General features: G+C 34.8%; 1 protein-coding gene across 4 annotated transcripts; it reads right to left on the bottom strand.

Annotated features, from left to right (window-relative positions):
• Positions 1–703: 703 nt before the first annotated feature.
• LOC125645956 (pyruvate dehydrogenase (acetyl-transferring) kinase isozyme 2, mitochondrial-like) lies at positions 704–20,120 on the bottom strand. Of its 4 annotated transcripts, none has more exons than XM_048871984.2 (13): positions 19,017–20,120; positions 17,520–17,658; positions 11,450–11,521; positions 10,953–11,016; positions 9,064–9,184; positions 8,122–8,205; positions 6,938–7,015; positions 6,759–6,826; positions 6,353–6,451; positions 5,945–6,052; positions 4,962–5,018; positions 2,987–3,100; positions 704–2,758 (listed from the first exon to the last, which is right to left on the bottom strand). In XM_048871984.2, exons 1-13 carry the CDS (start codon positions 19,117–19,119, stop codon positions 2,564–2,566), a joined length of 1,302 nt encoding a protein of 433 aa, XP_048727941.1. In that variant the 5' UTR covers positions 19,120–20,120; the 3' UTR covers positions 704–2,563. The 4 variants fall into 4 exon arrangements, with proteins under 4 accessions (XP_048727941.1, XP_048727940.1, XP_048727943.1 ...); XM_048871983.2 differs by lacking the exon at positions 19,017–20,120 and adding an exon at positions 17,972–18,574; XM_048871986.2 differs by lacking the exon at positions 4,962–5,018.
• Positions 20,121–22,560: the final 2,440 nt, after the last annotated feature.

Here is a 22,560-nt window from a genome sequence, read left to right as displayed (position 1 = left end):
GTCTACAGATAGACCTAACATTCTCTGTACAATAAAACCACCTGTCTACAGATAGACATACCATTCTCTGTACAATAAAATCACCTGTCTACAGATAGACCAACCATTCCCTGTACAATAAAACCACCTGTCCACAGATAGATCTACCATTCTCTGTACAATAAAACCATCTGTCCAGTGACATTTCTACCATTTTCTGGTGATGTCTAGAGGAAAATTCCACCTGACAAATGTCTGTTGTACAGAGATGTCTAAATAAACAGTGCCCACTCAATGGCCATCTGACTATGTTATTGTACAAGAGATGTCCAATTAAACAGTGCCCACTCAATGGCCATCTGACTATGTTATTGTACAAGAGATGTCTAATTAAACAGTGCCCAATCAATGGCTATCTGACATTATTGGCAAAGATAAGTTGTAAACCATATATAGGAAGTAACTGCATTTTAGAACTGAAAGTTCTGGTATTTAGTGTGTACAAGATTTAGTGGAAAACTTGTAAATAGAGTACAGATCTGATATAGCACTTTCCTCATTCCATATTGTACAACTGAAGGATACGCTAGCAGTAGGTGATGTATATCAATAGCAGAAGTATCCTCCATCATAGACATAAAAAAAACCCATCTAAATTGTTAAATGTCTACAGTACATCATAATATCAAGCAATGAATACTGTTAAAGAACAAGATACTCAACATGCATTCAATATACTATTTATTTTTTTCTGTGCTTGAAATTCAAAGGAATCAACACAGTAAAAACAACATTAAAAGTAAGCAAAAACAATAGATGAAAAATTCATGTAGTGACAAAACCTTTAATATATCAATGACAACTCATGAGGCAAGAATTGAAATCTAATGTATATAAAAACTCTTGTCAGAATACAAGTTAGAACCTTAAACGTGACAATGAGGAAACCATTAGGGTTTCTACTTAATACTATGAAAGTTTCATGTCAATGTGTTACAGCTGAACCAACCTTTGTCAGAAATAGAATTCTTGTATAAAAAGTTAATTAACAGGTCAATGATTCACATCTCTATCATCTATTTCCTGGTATTCAGTTTAAAGGGAAATGGCACTTTTTGAAAATCACATGAAACTTCTATATGTGTATATACACAATATATTAGAGCTCTATTTGTAAAACATGATTCGGAAATCATGTTTAAAACGCTGCCACATCCAATTTATTCTCATAAGAATTCAAAGAGTTTTGAAAATCTTGTGTCTGAAAAATGACCACTTTCTGTTTCATATATGAATTTCTTTCTTGCCCTATAATTCTAAAATTGCCACCCACTTACTAAGAATATGAGAAAATGTTTGTAAATTCTCAATAAATATCATGAGTTAGCCATATTTTGAAATCTTGAACTGTTTGTAAAACAAACATTTTATAATTATGGTAGACACTGTTATCAAAATAAGCATGTATTATTTGTCTCCCTTTGTATTATAAACAAAACAATATACATAGGATAGGCAGATTTTCTTTAACTTACATTCATCTGCATAAAAATCATGATTCAAATATGGATTGAACAAAATCATTTTGACTAAATTCATACATTGAGAACATCAGATGAGATCATGTGTATATGGATAGCATTGCACTGTCTGAAATTCTCAGTGTTTCACAAAAATAACCCACCATTATGGGAACTGGAAGGACATGTCATCAGGGAACCAATCTACAGGGTTGCTATCACTAATTATCATGTCATCAGAGAACCAGTCTACAGGGGGTGCTATCACTATTTATCATATATGTCTAAGACTTGATTCACACCCACAAAGACAAAAGACTAATATCAACAATGGTCCCCAAAATGGGGCATCTCCTTGATGTATTTATATATATACCTGATGTATTCATAACGAAGGGATCAATTCTAGTGCACTGGTTGCACACTTACACTCCCTTCAGGGACCAGGGGATGTGTAAAACTGAATCACACTCCCTCCAGGGTCTGGGGTACACGTAATGCTACGTCACCTGAAAACTTCCTTGGTTACTGTTACACATATGAATAGATGCACCTGTATGTATTACATTTATAAGACATAAAGTACATAAAAACATGACATGAAAGTATATCAGCACCAAAAATATTCTAGAACTGGAGTTCTAATTATATACACATAGACATGTACTTGTGTGACTAATGTCAAGGTTGGGACTAACCAACTAAAAATGCATCATCATCATATTATACAATCACGAAGCAACATTTACTTTTGAAGATTTCCACTCTATGTGAATATGGGAAATTTGACAAATATGCTCTGACTAAGATGAGCCATAATAATCATGCCATTAAATTACAAACTGGGGAACCCAGATAGTCAAAAAAAGCCAGAGGAGATACTTTCAACTAGCATCAATTCATTTTAAGAGCTCATGACTGAACAAAATATCTAAATACCCTTCACTTCTTAATAACAAAAAATGAATATGGTATCTCATAATTAAACACGTACTACATACAAACAGACCTGCTAAGACATTGTGGAACAACCCTACATTAATGCTAGTATGGGGCAAAAATCTTCAAGAGTTCTTAACAGTCACTGTTCTGTCCTCTGATATAGAGGGTGGTTTTCTTATAAGTGTGCTGTATGTTCTCATTGATTGGCTCCAGTTCGTGTTGCTGGACCAATCAGATACAACCTTCTCAGCTTCATACATTCTGGAGGTAGTTGTGTTGTAAATAGGTAGACACTCACTGGCCTCCGATGAATTCACCTGGAATCATATAGATTGTGTTTGAATAAGCGTCAACAGTTTTGTACACACAACACAAATGATGACTGAAAGTGAGTGTTGTGAGGCAGATTTTTCATAGCTTTTTAATTCTTTTCATCCGCTTATCTTTCAATTCTACAAAAATTGCACTTTTGAAACTAAAATAATTGTCTTCAATTTTAATTACCAAATATCAGCTGTAGGATCTTTCATTATATAATTCCTCACCTTGAGGTAGAGATAGACATCCGTTCCGTATCCCTCCATCGAGTTCACGACAAGATCTCCCTGGAAATACCTGGCATAGAGACGTGACAAAGGGAGTCCATAACCATACCCAGCCTACAACGCGAGGATGAAATGATGAGTGTGGTTTGAACATTTTATTTACAAAATTAAAAGATAAACCCTGAAATGACAGACATTTTTCACAAAATCATGAACAGTGCTGTTTTGTTTAAAGGAATATTAGCAAAACATTATGTTAGACATTTTAAAACTGCATACAACTCCAGAAAAACACTGAACTGGAATTCTATACAGATGCAGAGACTGCCAGACATGTCAAGACAGGACATAAACTGATGACAGCTCCTCACACGGCTCTCAACCATTGATATTAAGATATTCTAAATTTAATACACTGAATAATTTTTACAGCAAGAATAGAGAGAAAATGCTGAGATGTAATATGCTAAGCAATAGTGCCAAAATTTCAAAGAAACTTCACTGCACAAAATCACACTTTGAAAAGATTATAAAATCAAATATAAAATTTCACCATTTGTTTGGTATGTTTTTGTTGCATGAAAATTAAGATAATTTGTGTCCCCAACTTATATCTATTTGATTTGTGCTTCTTAGAACGAGGAAAACTGCCAAGTTTCGTTATTATTGTTCAAACACTATTTGAGATACCATTTGGTAAGTAGTTCTTGCGACAAGTGACCCAGTGACCTTGACTTTTAATCTTATAAACATTCTATCATATCCTTATATGGTAGACACTCGGAGACTCTGTATGTGAAGTTTAAATGCTAAAACTCAAATGATATTTGAGAACTCATTTGGAAAGTATTTCTTACCATATGTACTCTAGTGACCTTGGATCTAAAAACACTTGATTTGACCTAAATGAAATTTACTTATTTTACATTAGAAGCATTGCCTCAGACGTGTCTCTGATGTCACAAAATTTGAAAAAACAGAAGCACATACATTGATACAAGCTAGGCTATACTGGGGGAGCTTTGGGTTAGCAATAAGGAAGGTGATCGCAGGAGAAAAAGCTCTACAGATCTGAACAATTCTGGACTGTGTAATGTATAAAATTAAACTGGATTTGAAATAGTTGCATTTACATCATTTTCATGATTAAACAATAAATTCAGACATCTATTTCTAGCAAAACAAAATCTATCTGTGCATATATAAAGGTGCTTCTCAAAACTTTGGAAACTGATAGTATGGCAGATGTACTAACTAAACCTGCCAAAGAAGTAATATCAGGACTCAAGAGTAACTTTTGATTTCTTATTACTAATCCCAAAAGAGTCATACTAGAAATTCAGGAATTAGTGATCCCTGGAGGTCACTACAGATGTAAACATTTCACACGGCAAGCCATTAGAAATCCTAAATCTATAAGGGCAGTATCCTTGGTAACCTTGCCATGCTCAAACAGTTTTTTTCTGTTATAAACAATATTCAGAGCACTACTTTTGTTTTATTTCTTTATATGATGATGGTACATGTGCATGACAAATGTTTGATGATTCAAATATCACTGCATGTACATATACCAAACCTGGTGGACCATCTATATTTACAGCTAGAAAGCAAGACTTACTTGAAAGTGATTAGACGGAAGGTTTTGTTTATTACATGACTGAATAATTTAAATCACCAAAACTGGCTACGATACCATCTTTGTTTACATTTACAGTGCAAGACCTAATCAAATGCAATCTGCATATTAGCAATGAAGAAAACAGGAACTGAAGTTATGAGTGATTGAGAGCCACCTGTATATCAGAGGTGAAGTGTCTGGTTTTATGGATATTACATCTAGGATTCATGCTTTAGTGTACACTAGTGAATTCTAATACAGTACTACAAGTAGTAACAAAGCAAAACAAATGGTCACACAACAGTGATCAGCAGAAGAGGAGTTTGTTCCTGCACATTGTATAGCTATGTTTACCATTAAGCCAGTTGGTCCATTATTATGAGCAAACCGATCTATATCCACATACATGGCCTATAATGACATAAAAACTCTTGTCAGGGCTAGCAAAAACTAAAGGCAAAATCAAACACTGAACTGTAGTGAATTTAACAAAGCAGAAAATGGCCAGGAAATTGTCTTAACTGAAGCTTTGATGCGGTGAGTAACACTTACACCGATATTGTGCAGGTGATGAATTTTGATATGTGCATTAGATAAATGATAACATATAGTTATTAGGTACCTCCACCCTCAGATGACTTATCAATGTAAATGGTTCAAAGTAGAAAAACTAGTAAATTTTCATGAATTAATCTAGTATTTTTATGGTGTTAAAGGAAATGTTTCAGTAATTTCCTAAAATCCTTGTGTGGTTTCAAGAAAAGAATCTATGAATCTATGAAGCTATAGAATACAATTCTCTCCTATCCCTTTTGTGAAGGTCTACAGTGTCAGTGTAAAGAAATAAGCCATCTACAGTTAAAATTGTGTACCTTGCATCTTTACAATGAAAAACAACAGTGAGTGGAGTGGGGGTTGGAGTCAAATATTTATATGTTGTGAACTTAATGGTGGGGATAATCTTTCCATTCACTGCATTCTATTGGACTTTTTAGCATTTGTTAACTGTACTAGGAAAACTTGCAAGTGAAGAAACTTGGCCTTTTTAATACAAGAATATCAGTAAAACTGATGGATGCTCCCCGAAATGCATCTAACCATGAACTACTTCATATGACGAATGACTCACACAATCATCAATAAATGTTGAAATATTGTTGATGTGAAGGTTTCTTTTTCATATTTAAAGTATATGTTGAGTGACGCTGACCTTTACAAAATGACCTTATGTGATATGATCAATACCTGCTCATAAACTGTTATAATTTACTAACTTAGGAGGCTCTTGGTCTCTGTAGTAGAGGGGGTAAGGTGTGGGTGGAGCAGAATAAACTTACTAGGGGTGACTCCTGGCCAGTGTACTGGGGACGATCAGCTGTTGAATACATGTACTGGAACAATTTCTCTTTGTCTTGGTACGGCACTCCGCCTCCTTGATCTGACAACTAAGGATTGATATAAAAAATCTGATTTATATCTAAAATCAACACTGCAGGTCAATTATGTACAATACACAGTACAGCTTTTAGCAAGCAATTTATTTCCTCATTCTATTATTTACAAAAGTATTCCGAATTGAAATTCATGGGTTTTTTTTTCCATTTTGTCTCTTCCTCGTTCCTTGTATCTTTCATATTACAGAAAAACAGCTTTCAAAATATTCTCCATATCTCACATTAAAAAAAACTCCTTACTTTATTTTTGTCTGAGAACAATCTTGCCAGTTGCTACTTCTGGTGTCTTACCTTGATAGTTAAGTCTGATTTTCCTTTCGAGACGATTATTTGTAATTTTGGCAAATCGATTTTCTCTGTATGGTACTCTACCACAGCTCTCATTGCATTCTAAAAAATAAAAAGTATCAACATTAATCCAATTCGTAAGTATCAATGTTAATCCAATTCGAAAGTTTGTTAATCCAATTTGAAAGTATCAACATTAATACAATTCAAAAATACAAATGCATGTTAATCCAATTTGAAAATATCAATGTTAATCCAATTCGAAAGTATGTTAATCCAATTTGAAAGTATGTTAATCCAATACAAAATTATCAACGTTAATCCAATTCAAAATTATCAACGTTAATCCAATTCCAGGAAAATGTTCCAATGTTCTGGTTATCTATGACATGTTTGGGGGTATACTTACTTTAAAGATTTCAAATAAAACGTGCTCTATATGTCCCGGCACATACACAAAGTTAATGATATGTGAACCTGAAATATCACAACACAAAATCTCACACAAATGACTCCAGCTAATCTATCCAATAATTATATATGCACCTCTAATTGGAAACTTTTTTTAAAAATTGAATAATGGCTCACCGTCAGCTGTGATGATTTCTAAGTCGGGAGCTTGCATATGGTAATGTTCACATATTTGTCTGGCTGCCTTGAAAGCATCTACAAAGAAATCAGATCATCAGTCAGAAGTTTGAATGCCATAAATAAACTGGACACACTCATGCATATATCACATGGACTGCCCTCAAAACCTTCATCAATCGGTGTCACTCGAGTAGCTAAACATTTGGTTGATGATGTTGAGCCATCTCTGCTAATGGTTAGCCAACACTGGAGCGAGTGTCATTTAGATTCATATTAACGTAGTTCCACACTCGTGTGACGTCATAGGATTTTGCAAAGTCAATAATTTAATGATAGGAACATAAATTTTGTTGGAATCTTTTTCAATAGTTATTGTAAAAAATCTTGTTAGCCATAAAATATTTCAAACTTCTTAGTTATATTTGAATAGTCAATGATATGTTTCAAAATATTGAATCCAAGGACAATAACTCTGTTTTCATTCAATTATTTATCAAGTCCATGATGCGATAGATTTCCTTTATTTTTGACAAACAGTTTACCAAGGTGATAAGGAATCATTATCTGTGTCTTTTCATGAAATTACATACAATTTTAATCCCGAGTGATTTAAATAGCTCAGCTGTATGGTGCCAGACTTCAGTTTTTGATGGGGGTATACATAATCTGGAAGCTATAGATTTGAAATTATTAAGGAAAGGTATGGATTTTTTCCCATGAATAACTATAACAGATGTAACTCTACTAATATATACAGAAAAAATTATATGTAAACCATGCTATAAGGAAAATGCGTCCACATTTGTTTGTTTTTAACATTTTGGGGAATAACGCTAATTCAATAATTTTCCACATATTATTCTAAAACTTGATGAACATATTGAAAATGACATGTGTTTTAGTTATTGACATGTTTCCCGATAAATAAATGCAATTCAAAAAACATTTTGTTGTTTTTATATTAAAATAACAACAAATAACTGTTTCCAATGAATTTCATAAAAATCTACATCGGGGTATATGACTTTAGTGGTGTATGTAATGAAAATTAATATGGAAACCCTTAACTGTTTTGTCTTTTTTCATTACTCTGAATGTTAATTTATTGATTCCAAACAAAAAAATGCTACCTAAACCCCAAAAATCCAGGACTAAGGACCTACCTTAAGTACATTACTTACTTGTTACACACTCTATGACATCACAGTTGGGGTCGATGTGTCCGATACGACGGGGATGGTTTGCCATGTTTCCAAACAGTGCAGCTGAAAGATTTTAAAGATGCAGTTCAAAGGCATGTTGACTATAAGTTAACTATTAACATCAGTCCTAACATACTGATACATGTACCTGTACAACAAATAGAGATTTACATGGAAGAGTCTGTGAAACAGCATGATCAAAGCAAATTCTAAGAGTTGTGGATACTGTGTCTGGGTCCCCCCCCCCCCAAGGGATGGGGTTGAGGAAGGTGGATATCGGTTCACTTCAGTATAAACCAAAAGGAATTGTTACTAGAATGTTCATATCATATGTGAACCATGAAGTAAAACTACATGTATATGTAAAATTGTGGGCCAGATTAAAGTTTGTGAATCCTGAAGTAAAATTATATGTGTAAAGTCAAGAACCAGATTACAATCTTTGTGAGACCGGTCGCAGTAGCTCAGAGGTAGAGCTTGCAGTAGCTCAGTGATAGAATGTTCGATTCGTAAGCAGACAGTCGTCAGTTCGAGACCTGCTTGTGCCATGGCCACGTCAAACCTAAGACGTTGAAATAGGTAGTGACTGCTCTTTCGCAAAACGCTCAGCATTTAGATGTGAGAATCACAGGTCTTTGGGATATGACCTTAAAAACGGAGGTCCCGTGTCGCAGCAGGCATTGGCATGATAATTAACCCTCACTGCTCCGGCCCTGAGCGCTAAGCTTAGGTCTAAATTTGTGGTACTTCACCTACAGCTGGTGATATCTCAATATGAGTGAAAAATTCTTAACGGGACGTAATCAATCAATCACAAGATTTGACGTTCATCACCATTCCTTGTGCTTTCTCATAAGTTGTAGCGTAGGTCAAAACTTTATCTACTACCATTTGATATGTACATAAACATAACAAACCTACCGTGCTGCGTCAGAAGCATGCGTATACTGATACGGTTCATGTAGAATCTGTCGAGGAAATACTGGATCCTTTCGTTAAGTTTATCATTTATTCCATACGTGTTCTCCATTTCTATAACACCCTGAAAACCGAAAACCACAGGTTACTTACTGCATCTAGTCTATAGCAATACACAGAGCATTAAAAACACCGGGATCTACTAAAGATATATGAGTACACCCCCCCCCCCCCCACACACACAAACATGCCCATGTTAGGCCTTATAAAACCAAAAACCACTTACAGGTTACTTACTAGTCTGCATCTAGTCTATAGCGATACACACAGCATTAAAAACACTGGGATCTACTACACATATACGATTACACCCCCCCCCCCTACACACACAAACACGCCCAGGTTAGGCCTTATAATTTGTAACTTTATCTCAGCAGAGGTTTGTGTTTGACACTAGGGGGTGAATCCAACAATATATTGCATATTGATAGTAGAGACTGAATGAATAAATCATAGTACCAAATAGGAAGAATCTGTCTTGTATACATTTTGAGAAATATGTGCGACAGCTGGAATATCAGTCAGAGAATAATCAGCATACAGCTTACTTAAGAACAGGGATATAAAATACACTGATTAAATCAAAACCCGACACAAGCTATCGATTGGTAAGATAGCAAGGTATTTTTGTTGTCAAGCAGTCTCACTGTATTTAAAAAGTGCTTGTAATACGTAACGGAAAAGAATCTAAGTCTGAACTTTTGAATTCTTGATAAGTGAATCATTCACAAGCTCTCTATGACTAGAGGGCATCATGCAATAAATGACACTAACTCACTGATCAATAATAAAATGACAGGATTACAAAAAAATTCAAAAACAAACATTAATAATCAGCATGGCTTTTGATATGACTCGGTTACTCTGAATATGTTTTATTGTATCAATGGTATACAATGGGATTAGACACAAATTCTGAAAATTTATTTTGCCCCCCCCCCCCCCCTCTCTCTCTCTCTCTGCCTATAACTCAGTTATTTTGGTGAGAACATAATTCAAGTGAAGTAAGAAGTCATTCCCTTATAGTTCATTTGTCATAATGACCTCAAAGTTTGATACGACCTTGGGTCAACGTCATGACACTGTACCTGAACACCTTTACATGAAGTTAGCAAGACGAAGCACAATTAAATAACAGCTTGACCAGATTTGACCAGTGAGTGGAATGATGAAGAGAGGAATAAACAAAAGTTACCATTAACACCCACCACTCTTTTCAAACCAAAAAATATTAGAAAACTAAAACAATAGGGTCACTGTCATACTGAATATGAAATATATTAGATGAAAGACACTGGACACATGTTACATGGACAGACAGACAGACAGGCACAATGATTAGCATAAGGCTCTCACATCTTTGGGGCAGAGCCTTATAATAACAAGATATAGGACATAATCCAGTTTTAATGTTTGTTTTCGGAGCTGACAGTTAAGCACCTATGGTATGTGTAAATGTTGGAACTTGGGCATTGATATAGAGGCATCTCCTTCCTTTTACAGTGTGCTCTGCTTTGTGAATTTCTTGATTGTTTTTGTTTACAAATTAATTAATAATTCAATGAAATGTGTTTGTGAATTTTAATTTTAAAAAATGCAAAGAAATGGATTGTGTTTAAAATTTCCAAGTAAAAATTATTCATGTAAAAATGCTGTGATAGCTATTATGGAAATGACTTTTCATGGTATTAAAATTTAAATGTGGTTTAATTGTCATAATATCAAACAAAACACTAGAGTAAAAACCAAACAGATAGACTGTTGATATAGGGGGCCTATCACCTCACCTTCAACCCTCGGAGGTGTATAACCTAGTTTGATATCTGACTAACCTGTGCCATTGTTTCTACAACATACGAGTGTCGACTGAGTATATTCTGAATGGCTGCTGAAAACCTGCAAAAATTCAAAACCAGTCTTACTCAACCTTATTATCCCTGGTTTCATGATTTAAAAAAATTTTTTTGAGTTGTTTTCATCTCTTGTTTCCCACTGTTTTCATAAAAATAGAATCTTCAAACCTAAAGTGTAAACAGTTCTAGTCTTTTCAATGAAAAGAAAAATTCCAAAACATATACAATTTTAGCAGTCTTTCATCAGTTTTGTACTTTGAAAATAATATTAATCCCATTTTTTTTTTTCAAAGCATGCATTAATTTACACATTATATCATAAAGTAATGTTGATGACAACAACATTAAAAATAAGTATTTACATTTTATAACATTGTTTCATCAAAATCCTATGCTGTATTATATTTTACTGATTTATACAACACATATCCCCATAACACAAAAATCAATCTTCTCTATGGTACTATCTGACTTACTCCTCCAGGACTTTTCCATCATCAGGGTCTCTGCTTGTAAAGGACTGCACATCCTTAAAACTCAAGTCATACCTGAAATAAATAGTCACTCAAATCATCATTTAGTTTCAGAAACATACTCTTCAAATTACATCAATATAAATGAGCATTTGAAGGGGCTGCAAAGTACTTCCAACGTTGTCAGAAAAATTCATCACCCCCCCCCCCCCCCCACAACCCACATAGTCTCTTACCCAGGCCACAATGGCACACACTGCCAGGCAATAACAATTCAATCATTAAGTGTACTTGTGTTTATACTCTTTGTCTTTAGACACATCATAATTCGAGATTCCTCCGACTCCTAACCCCGCTTTCATATTGAGACATGTGAGGGTATTAGAATCAGAGGAATCTCGGATTAGACACATCAATATTGTTATAACACATACTGTGTCCACATCTAACTATGTGTGATGTGTCCTACTTATGAGCATACAAATGACCCCCACATGTAGACCATCTTATAACAAAGTGTTCTCAAATGACATGCTGAAATAGACTTTGGACATGTTAAATATGGCATGTTCCTTGCTGAACTTCAGACAATACTATAATTATCAGTACACAAGAGCAAATTACATTTAAGTGTATAATTCAGACACACACAAATGCTATTACTTAATACTAACACACATACTAGTACACGGGCAGATCAAGAAAATCCCTCCCCCAACCCTAATCCTGGTATAATCGATCAAACGATTGTTAAAAATATGCCACATAATGTTGAAGACCCCTCTGGATTCCCCTCTAGATCTGGCCTGGATTTCTTGAAAGAAACTTTAATTAAGTTGAGACTTGGACTTCATTAAGATTTTTCTCATTTTTTCAAATTAAAAGAAAACCTTAAACCTAAGTCTGGGATTTTTTCGAGAAATCCAGGCCTGTCTACAATACTGCTTGAGATCCACCTCAGGTATACAATTTCAACCACTGTAACCCCCCTCCCCCTAGATCCCCCTCTGCTATATAATTTCAACCCCGGTAAACCTCTCTGCATCCATCTCTGGTATATACACTTTCAACCCCTGTAAACACACACACCCTCAAGCTATCAACCTCTGGTGTACAATTTCTCAAACAAGAACTGTGGTATACATTGTTTTCCTTGGAGCCATTTCACTTAAACATAGGTCATTGTTTTCTCCAGTCATTAATCCATGCACTAGTCTATACATAAATAACAAAGTCACTATTCTGGGAGTTGTCAGACCTAATAAACACTGTCATTGTTTATTATTACCTCCGTACTACCATCACATGAGCTACCAAGAAATGTATGAAAAATGTTTGGGTAACAGCAAATTGGCAAATTTATTTCCATCTAAAATGGAGACTTTCACATCTAAATTAAAGAATCTCAAAGTTTGCAAATTTTTAAAATGAAAATTAATTAATCTAAAGAAAATTAGATGAGTGATTTAGCTTTTGAGGAAAAGTATGAATTATTTGCACTATAGGATAATTAATATTTGTGGAAAAGAAGAGGGTAAAAATTGAAATTCGATGTACTGGACTCATGATTTTAATGGAGAGTGACAATGGTACATCAATCAGTACTGTACAGTTTCCTTGTGGTGGGAATTTCATGGCGACCTACTTTTTGAACACTACACAGATCAGTAAACATTTCAATATCCCTCCTGCTAAAAATACACACATTCAACAACACCTGTGACCTTCCAGATATACTATCATTCCAAAAACCACTTTACATATCGGAGAACCCAACATCATTCAATGGGTGTTTGACAAGTTACTGCAGTATTTTATAGTAAACAGCATCACACGTGGTTAGTCAAAAAGCCTGTGTTATATAGAGTACAAGTATCAACACTTCGCGCTAGTTATGTTCCTTGTCCGCCATCGTATTTCCTTATGCAAAATGGCCTTTGTAATTTTCTGATCTGTAGCTTTAACATTTCCTATTTTTCCATCAATTGCAGTCATGCAACTACAATAATACCCCAGGGTGGGACAACATATGGACTATAGTACGAGACTTACTAAATAGCTATAATTCACAGTTGTAATCTCTTATATTTGGTACGGTAAAGAAGGAAAAACTTACTCGATTTTCCACCGACTGACCTATGGCTGGCCCCTCCAAGGGATGTAACTTGGCGCAAAGTGTTGATACATGTAATTCAGTGACTATTGAATATTCCGCTTAGGCCAAAAAAAAAAATATGTTGGTTTCCACTTTCCCGACTGATCCTAAAAATTTCTGCCGACCCTAACACATTTTTTCCATTCCCACAGATTTTGTGAATGTCATCACTACAACAAGAGAATATATTTATTGACTTAGTAAGTTATTTATTATGCACTAATACTAGACAGATTCCAAAACACAGAAACAGGTTTGTTTACTGTACAGTGGAAGAAATGTTTTGATTCTAAGTTGTATTTGCTTAATAGAAAATCGCTATATTTTATGCATAGTAGTATACTAAATCATTAAAAAATAATTCAACCTATAAAATCAAAACAAAACAAAAAACACTACCTACCTACCGACCCTTAAAATTTTTAAGGTGAAAGTGGAAACCAACATATATATATATTTTTTGGCCTTATACTTGAAATACTATTGTTCCAATAAAAGTGAGTCACTTTGCTTGATTGAACATGCAAAACGTATCGGTGAGACTTCTCATAGATTTCAATGTAACTCGGGTTTTACTGTTGTTCCCAGTGACCAATGACATAATGTGGTCACTTTTATTGAAATAATACGGCCAATCAGTGAATCTGAACAGTCAATTAATGAGTAATATGATAATCGTCATATGAAACTTTAGTTCGCTTGATCAAGTGAAGTGACACTGTTTTTGAAGGAATGTTAGCAGCTACTTTAATACTCTTTTAGAACTCTCGTACATAGTAAGGCGCGAAAGAATTTGTTTACATGTGGGAGTGGGACAGATATTCATCACAGCGTACGTAAGTGAATGTACTCAGTAAGCTTCTCATACGCTGTTTAATAACCCAAATTCGACTGATACACAAACTAAGTAAGTGATAAGTATTTAGGAAGTAATTAAATACATAGAATTCTTATCCTATCACGTTATTTCGCTGGTCATAGGTACCATATCCAAGATATTTCTTGCAAATATGACAATTGTTTTTATGTTTCCACTTCGGTAAAACATTTCTTTCGATAGTATTTCCCACATTTACATATTTAAAGAGAAGCCGCTTTTAATACATTTCATTGTCTTCCTCGTTGGCTGTATATCCACTCTGTCCCACTTAGGCATTCAAAGTTCCACTAAATGCACCTCCTATACAGAAGAGTTCGTATCTCCAAACTGGTGTATTGCAGCTTTTTCTAAATTTTCTATGACTCTTCATCCAAAACAACAGCAGGTACAAGATAAGCCTCCAAACTCGTTCATCAGTACAAGATAGGCCTCCTAACTCGTTCATCAGTACAAGATAGGCCTCCTAACTCGTTCATCAGTACAAGATAGGCCTCCTAACTTGTTCATCAGACAATTTTCTAGTGAAACTGTCGATTCATCGTAAATTTTGAATTTCTTAACCTCGTCTATTATGGGTGAAGGTCTTGTTTTCACATTTTGTTTTTACCAGAACTGAGAGGCTTTAATATTTTAAATTCATCAATCCTTTTGATTATTTATTGATCTCTGGCCAACGAACTGGTAATTCAAAGTCAAACATTGCACCCAACATCAACCACCAGGCCATGACTTGCAATCCCCAGGGGAAAGAGGAAGACCCAAGAGGGAACTGGAGGCTGACATCAACCTGAAGGGGCACACCTGGAGAGAGTTGGAGAAGATTGCACAGGACTGGGGACATTGAAAGGGAAGCTTTGATGGCCTACACCCCAGGAGGGGAAACAAGCCTAAATAAGTATGTAACATGTTTATAATATGCAACAGTGTGTAGAGAAATTCAATTTGTCTGCATAACATTGGTATTTGCCTATAATTAGCACAACTGTCTGTCAAAAATAAACTTAATATTTACAAATGAATGTCATGTGACTTTTTCAAATAGCATTGCCTAGAACTCCCCATGCTTGTCTATCAATAAATTGTTACTAACTATAAGCAATGAAATAACTGTCTGCATTCTTCAATGTAATGGGTCTATAAATGACATTGTGGTTCCCATGTTAATGTTAATGACAGAATACACAAGTTTTTGAACAAGTTTTTATATATCAAACTCATGAAGGAATGTAATTAATGCATTCAATATTGTATACACGTATATGTGTTATATCATCTATATGCACAAATGACACAATGTTTTTCACACCAATTTTAAAAGCTACCTTGTGCCCTATTGATTTGGGGAAAATCGTCGACATTTTTGGATATTGTGATTTTTTCAATGTTGAATTCTTCCATGTTTGAAAAATCACATAACCATTACATATAACTATTGATTTTTGTAAATATAGCTATGTTTTGCAACCTTTACACAAACTGTTTTGAGATTGTAATACAACATGACATGCACATAATAAAGTTGACATTGAAACTGTTTCAAAGTTTTAAAATACTTGATTGAATGACAAAACATCCTTTTACTGTCAAATACTTTCCTCATCAAGATACCATTTTCATAAAGTTGAAATAAAGCTTTCATCATTCAATCTTTTTGGGGAAATTTTCCCACCATTTTGGGAATTTTTGTGAGGGGAAACTGTCTGAATAAGGTAGTAATTCTTGTTAAATCTCAATATTTGATTGCCATCATTGATTGCCAAGAGCAATCCTTACTCACATTGGCATGAGGTACACTGTATGTCCATAAAATAAAATTATTCCATATCTTTCGAAGGGTGTTATTACGGAATGAGAGTACCAAACCCCTGGATGTGTATTGTATTGTTTATTGGCTTTAAGCCTTACGGCTCATCAGCATAATAAATATTCATTTACAGGGTATAAACAAAAAAGCTGTATTACATTAGATAAAAAAACTTTTATTTTTGGAATCACTTGTTCTAAAGAAATCAGCATTATTCTGTTAATTATCAAATCATATATATACAGGAAAAAATGTCAGCAACAAAACCTATCAACCCAGGAACTGCTGATTGATCTTAAAACACATATAACTACAATTAAGTATACTGCAACTCAACATTGTAAATATCATGAATTTATATATCAGTGGAATACATGGTTTTTTCTCTTGGACAGACTCTGATTGGCAAATATACTTATCATTATCTATATTTTACTTTATATTTTGATCTTGCTTTTTTATATCAACACAACCTAGTTATGAATGATTTACCATACTTGTATCAAATGATACCATATTACTTTCTTTTTCACCACCCCTCTCTGTCTTTCTCTCTTCCCACTCCTCCTTGCCTATCTCTCTCTTGCTTTAATGTATGTATATGTATGTGTATGCGTTTGTACACTTATTTGTGACATAGATCTCAATAAATTTGTTAACTACAAAAAAAAAAGAAAAAAAAAGAAGCCGTATACAGTATGAAAAGTGGAGCGAATATTAAGAGGACGTGTAACCCGCATGCATGAGTTCACCCAAGATTGAGCCAAGTTATGAATGTCTAGGTGTTGCACAATTGGCTAAAATCAAAATTGAATTCTTAATACTTAGAATTGAAAGAAATATTATAGAAATTTAAATTGTCAGGATGAAAAATATAATCACATAAGATAGCAAAATAACCGAAGAAATTATCATGGTAGGGGTGTGATTGAAATGAAGGGTGCATATATTCCACAGCAGCTTGTTATGTGATGTAAAAAACTACCAATATAACCTAATAACCTAATATAGCTATAAAAAAAAAAAAAAAACGATGGGACCCTATATAATTTTTGTAATTCTTAATTAGCTTTCAAATGTTGGTGGACATTTGTTTAAAATCAATATGATAGTTCATTAGTTAGAGCTGGGTCAAAGGTTAGCATATTGAGGTCTATGGAAAATAAATTGGTACTCTTTTCACCCAAGTTTATATATGTACTTAATCTGGAGTTCTTATTTTAACTTCACTTACCAACTGCGAACAAGTTTGACCGACTTCATGGTCAGTAACTCTTTAGGGAGATCTTCAAACTCCCGCATGATGTGGGCCAGGCGAATAGAGATTTCATCATTCAGGAACTGAAATGATTTCTTTTCACATTTCTTTTGACCTAAAAGTAGGACAGAAAATATTGTATGCCTATATTCCTGTTAAATGTAGTTGTTTTGTTTTTTTTTTGTTTTTTTTTTGTTTTTTGTTTTTTTTTTGTACATGTACACCTATACTTGTGATTTCATAACAGATAACTATGGAGACAAAAAAACATATTTTTGTGAAGCGAGTCACTAAGAATAGAAATTATTCACAGTCACTACATAGCACACTTTTTGATTACATAACAGAAAGGAAGCTCTGTCTATGCTGCGAGATGTAGGTCAGTCTGTACGTGACGATTATCAGCTGTTTGCTGGGAACAAACTCACCGAAGTCGAGTAGTTCTGCTAGGGACATGGGCGAGGGCCTGTACAAAGGTTTGACATGGCTCCTCATCCGCTTGGTCTGTCCCACAATGTTAGAAAAACTTCCTACCCTGAACATTTTTACATTCGTGATACATATGAATTTGGCTGTCCTCCTGCAATAACTGTGTAATCAACATGCACACCAATTTCCACGCTTGAAGGAATTTACCAAAACAAACCGCAGTGGGTTAAACTAATAACAGGAAAATAACAATGTAGGCCCGAAGGTCCAAAGTAAATTAGTTTATTAACTAGTAAAAGTCTACATCATCTATACGCAATTTCTGAAGTACAAAAATAATTTAAAGAATCTTTTTATTATTATGCAATAGGCCTACAGCTGTAGATACAATATGGTCCTTTGATAATCAAAATCAGACACACGTAGGCCTTTATCAATCTGTTTTAAATGTGCACGAATCTCTAGATCATGCTTGTACATTCAATTTTAGGTTATTTTTTCTGCTTAGCTTAGATTTATGTAACTTGAGATATGCAAGTGCTTTTGTAATCTTGATAATGTCTCTTCTTTTATTTAGGGGCATAATGAAACACTTTTACAGGAAGGGGGGGGGGGGGGGGGTTCTGGAAGCAAGATTCGAGAAAATCATCATTTCCTCCATTTTTTGACATGTACAATCGTAGATAGTACAACAACATACCATATCATCAACAAATAAAATAGCATGAAATGCAGAAAAAGTTCCCGTCTGACGTCATGGAGAAAAATAAGTCGACGTTCATGTGATTGGTTGTTTACGACACACCTCCATAGATTGTAAACAATATGCGATCCTACGATTTTTCTGAATATTTCACTGGTTTGTGGTAAGTTTTTAAGTAAAATAAAGTAGAAGAATTATCACTCAAACTGTTATAAAATAAACCAATTGTTTTAAAGTTAACTCATCGAAATCTTTAAAATAATTCTGATTTAACGATACTAAACAGCTGTGAATTATAATGAGGTCACACATGATCTGCAAATGAACAAAAAAATGCTTACCGAATTCTAAGTATTGCTGCATTGATAACGGTACCGGTTTGTATTTTGAATGAAGCTGCCTCACAAACAGATTCCGTACATTCCACTTTCGCAGTTTCATCATCTTCACAGCGCCAGTTCCTCCCTGTTCAAATACTCAACAAGATATAGCTACGCTGACCTGTGAAGACCAGTCATGACCCGATATCAATAGTCACGTGACTAAACACACATTCAAGAGCGGAAAAATCCAGTTTTACCACGCAAAAAGAAGATCGTTTTAAATAATTTACGCAGAGATGAAGTGGACTGATCAAAGTCCAAACAAACTTAATATTGAGGAGTGTTGGGGGAAATTCTTTTATTTCTTAATTAACATTCTCCATGTTCAGAATTAATCTTCAACACAATGAAGTAGGATTAATCAACGTTACTCAAACTGCCATGTTCTCCTTAGCTCAGATTGGCTTTTATTTTAATCTGTAAACATTTACTCAAGGAGAGAAGCCAACGTTGTCACGGGGATTGTTTTTTGCAAAAAAAATAACCTAGCTGTTGTTCACGGGTCCAGTTGTGAAGATCTGTTAAACAACGTTTCATTTTCATGAATTGGCGGCCCTATATGTAGGGCCTAATGGTTAATTATTGTTTCACCCAGGTGGAAATGAAGAAAACTGCCAAATTACCTCGATCATCAGAGTTGGAGAGATATTGGCATGATTTAACCCGACTTTTACCAAATTAAATACCGCTTCCTGTGGTTAACATTTAGAAAACATTTAGTTTTTAAATTTAGTGCACGTGCCAGGTTGTCTTGATTTGAAAAAAAATATACTATCGTTTCATTCCTGTAATCAAATCCAGTCCCATATGACATTCAATCACTGTGTCAGGACCAAGTTCATTATAGATAAACATGACCCCTCTGTTAAAAATCAACACCTTCATATCACAACACCAAGATCTAATTTGGTTCGCTTCCAAATCTGCCCGATCTCCTTAGAAATGAGATCACTTTAATTAGACTAAAACTGGGAGCGGATTAAATAAAATCACTTTGATTAGACAAAAAGCGGGAGCGGATAAATAAAACCACTTTATATTAATTAGACTGGGATGGACTGGAATATTCATTATATTGCCTATAATAATCATAAATTTCATATTTTAGTCGGAGTTCATGCGATTTTTATACCAAATGTTTTTTCCGTTGTTTGATGAATGATCAGTGTGGTTTGGTACGGCATTAGATTTTTAAAGGGTGTAGCCACATCACAGAATGGCAAGCAAATTTAAAGTTCGATCAGGACATCGTATATCTACGGTCAGTTGAAAAGCATTTTCTTCATGCAGTTGGAAAGAATAGCATTGTTTTCTAGTTTCCATCATATCCGACATTAAGGCATCCATTTATTTGCGGATTTTACTTGCATACGAAAAAGAAAATTATGAAATCAATGTGGTTTACTAAATAGAATTTTAATGATCTGTGTTTTGTTTACAGCCACAAGCTACCGTAAGTTATTTGAATCACTCCAGATAGACTTCATTGAACTCTCATCACACCTTCAGTAAACACCGTATACAACGTCACATTGGAGGAGTCGTCACGGTGGAGCATGAGGGCTCGGCTCCGAAGCGGAGAAAACGTAGTATCACCGAGTATGAGATCGATTTCCTGATAAACTACACCATATTTCTGCAAATATCATTGCATAGAGTGTGGTAGATATATTTTGTTCAAATTTGTCACCGAATTCCAGAAACCCGTACTTACCTCAAACACTTCGTTCGCGTTTCACGAGTAGGTCTACAAAGTTGAAATTGATGATTTAAACCCATCTTTCTCGGTCATTTCATCTCTCTGCCTCCTTGATTTGTTTGATAGAGAGTATGTATATCCCGATACCATGATTGTTGATGATTATATCGCCCTTTTACTTACATTTCACATGTAATTTGCACAAAATTTTACCAATTTGTAATGTATCGCATGAGGGCTCAAATATGGCATGCCGCGAGGAGTAGGCTACATATATTTTACTGTATCGCGAGGCTTTGAAGTTTGACATTTGGGCTGATTAACATTACGTTTACCACGATCCTTTTAATATCACACATTTGTCAGTTTTCTTTTCATATTTTAGAATAAGGTATAGTTGGAAAGAAGTACAATCTGGGACCCGTACAATCTTCCTAGGAATAGGAGGGTAATCGTGTTCAAAAATCCAAGCATGTAAACTTGTTAATCCAAACTTGCAACCGTGTTAATTTGTCAGTTTCAGCTGTGTGTGTTTGTATCTCAGGGGGTGTATGTTATATTTCTGTGTGTGTTTGTATCTCAGGGGGTGTATGTTATATTTCTGTGTATGTTTGTATCTCAGGAGGTGTATGTTATATTTCTGTGTGTGTTTGTATCTCAGGGGGTGTATGTTATATTTCTGTGTATGTTTGTATCTCAGGAGGTGTATGTTATATTTCTGTGTGTGTTTGTATCTCAGGGGGTGTATGTTATATTTCTGTGTGTGTTTGTATCTCAGGCGGTGTATGTTATATTTCTGTGTGTGTTTGTATCTCAGGAGGTGTATGTTATATTTCTGTGTGTGTTTGTATCTCAGGGGGTGTATGTTATATTTCTGTGTGTGTTTGTATCTCAGGCGGTGTATGTTATATTTCTGTGTGTGTTTGTATCTCAGGCGGTGTATGTTATATTTCTGTGTGTGTTTGTATCTCAGGGGGTGTATGTTATATTTCTGTGTGTGTTTGTATCTCAGGGGGTGTATGTTATATTTCTGTGTATGTTTGTATCTCAGGGGCTGTATGTTATATTTCTGTGTGTGTTTGTATCTCAGGGGGTGTATTTTATATTTCTGTGTGTGTTTGTATCTCAGGGGGTGTATGTTATATTTCTGTGTGTGTTTGTATCTCAGGAGGTGTATGTTATATTTCTGTGTGTGTTTGTATCTCAGGGGGTGTATGTTATATTTCTGTGTGTGTTTGTATCTCAGGAGGTGTATGTTATAATTTGTCAGTTTCAGCTGTGTGTGTTTGTATCTCAGGAGGTGTATGTTATATTTCTGTGTGTGTTTGTATCTCAGGGGGTGTATGTTATATTTCTGTGTGTGTTTGTATCTCAGGGGGTGTATGTTATATTTCTGTGTGTGTTTGTATCTCAGGCGGTGTATGTTATGTTTCTGTGTGTGTTTGTATCTCAGGGGGTGTATGTTATATTTCTGTGTGTGTTTGTATCTCAGGAGGTGTATGTTATAATTTGTCAGTTTCAGCTGTGTGTGTTTGTATCTCAGGGGGTGTATGTTATATTTCTGTGTGTGTTTGTATCTCAGGGGGTGTATGTTATATTTCTGTGTGTGTTTGTATCTCAGGCGGTGTATGTTATATTTCTGTGTGTGTTTGTATCTCAGGAGGTGTATGTTATATTTCTGTGTGTGTTTGTATCTCAGGGGGTGTATGTTATATTTCTGTGTGTGTTTGTATCTCAGGCGGTGTATGTTATATTTCTGTGTGTGTTTGTATCTCAGGGGGTGTATGTTATATTTCTGTGTGT

This window comes from Ostrea edulis, chromosome 6 (genome assembly GCF_947568905.1).
Source record: "Ostrea edulis chromosome 6, xbOstEdul1.1, whole genome shotgun sequence".
In the NCBI taxonomy this organism is placed as follows: Eukaryota; Metazoa; Mollusca; class Bivalvia; order Ostreida; family Ostreidae; genus Ostrea; species Ostrea edulis.
Note: the sequence above shows the minus strand (reverse complement) of the source record. Positions and strands in the feature narration are given on the sequence as shown.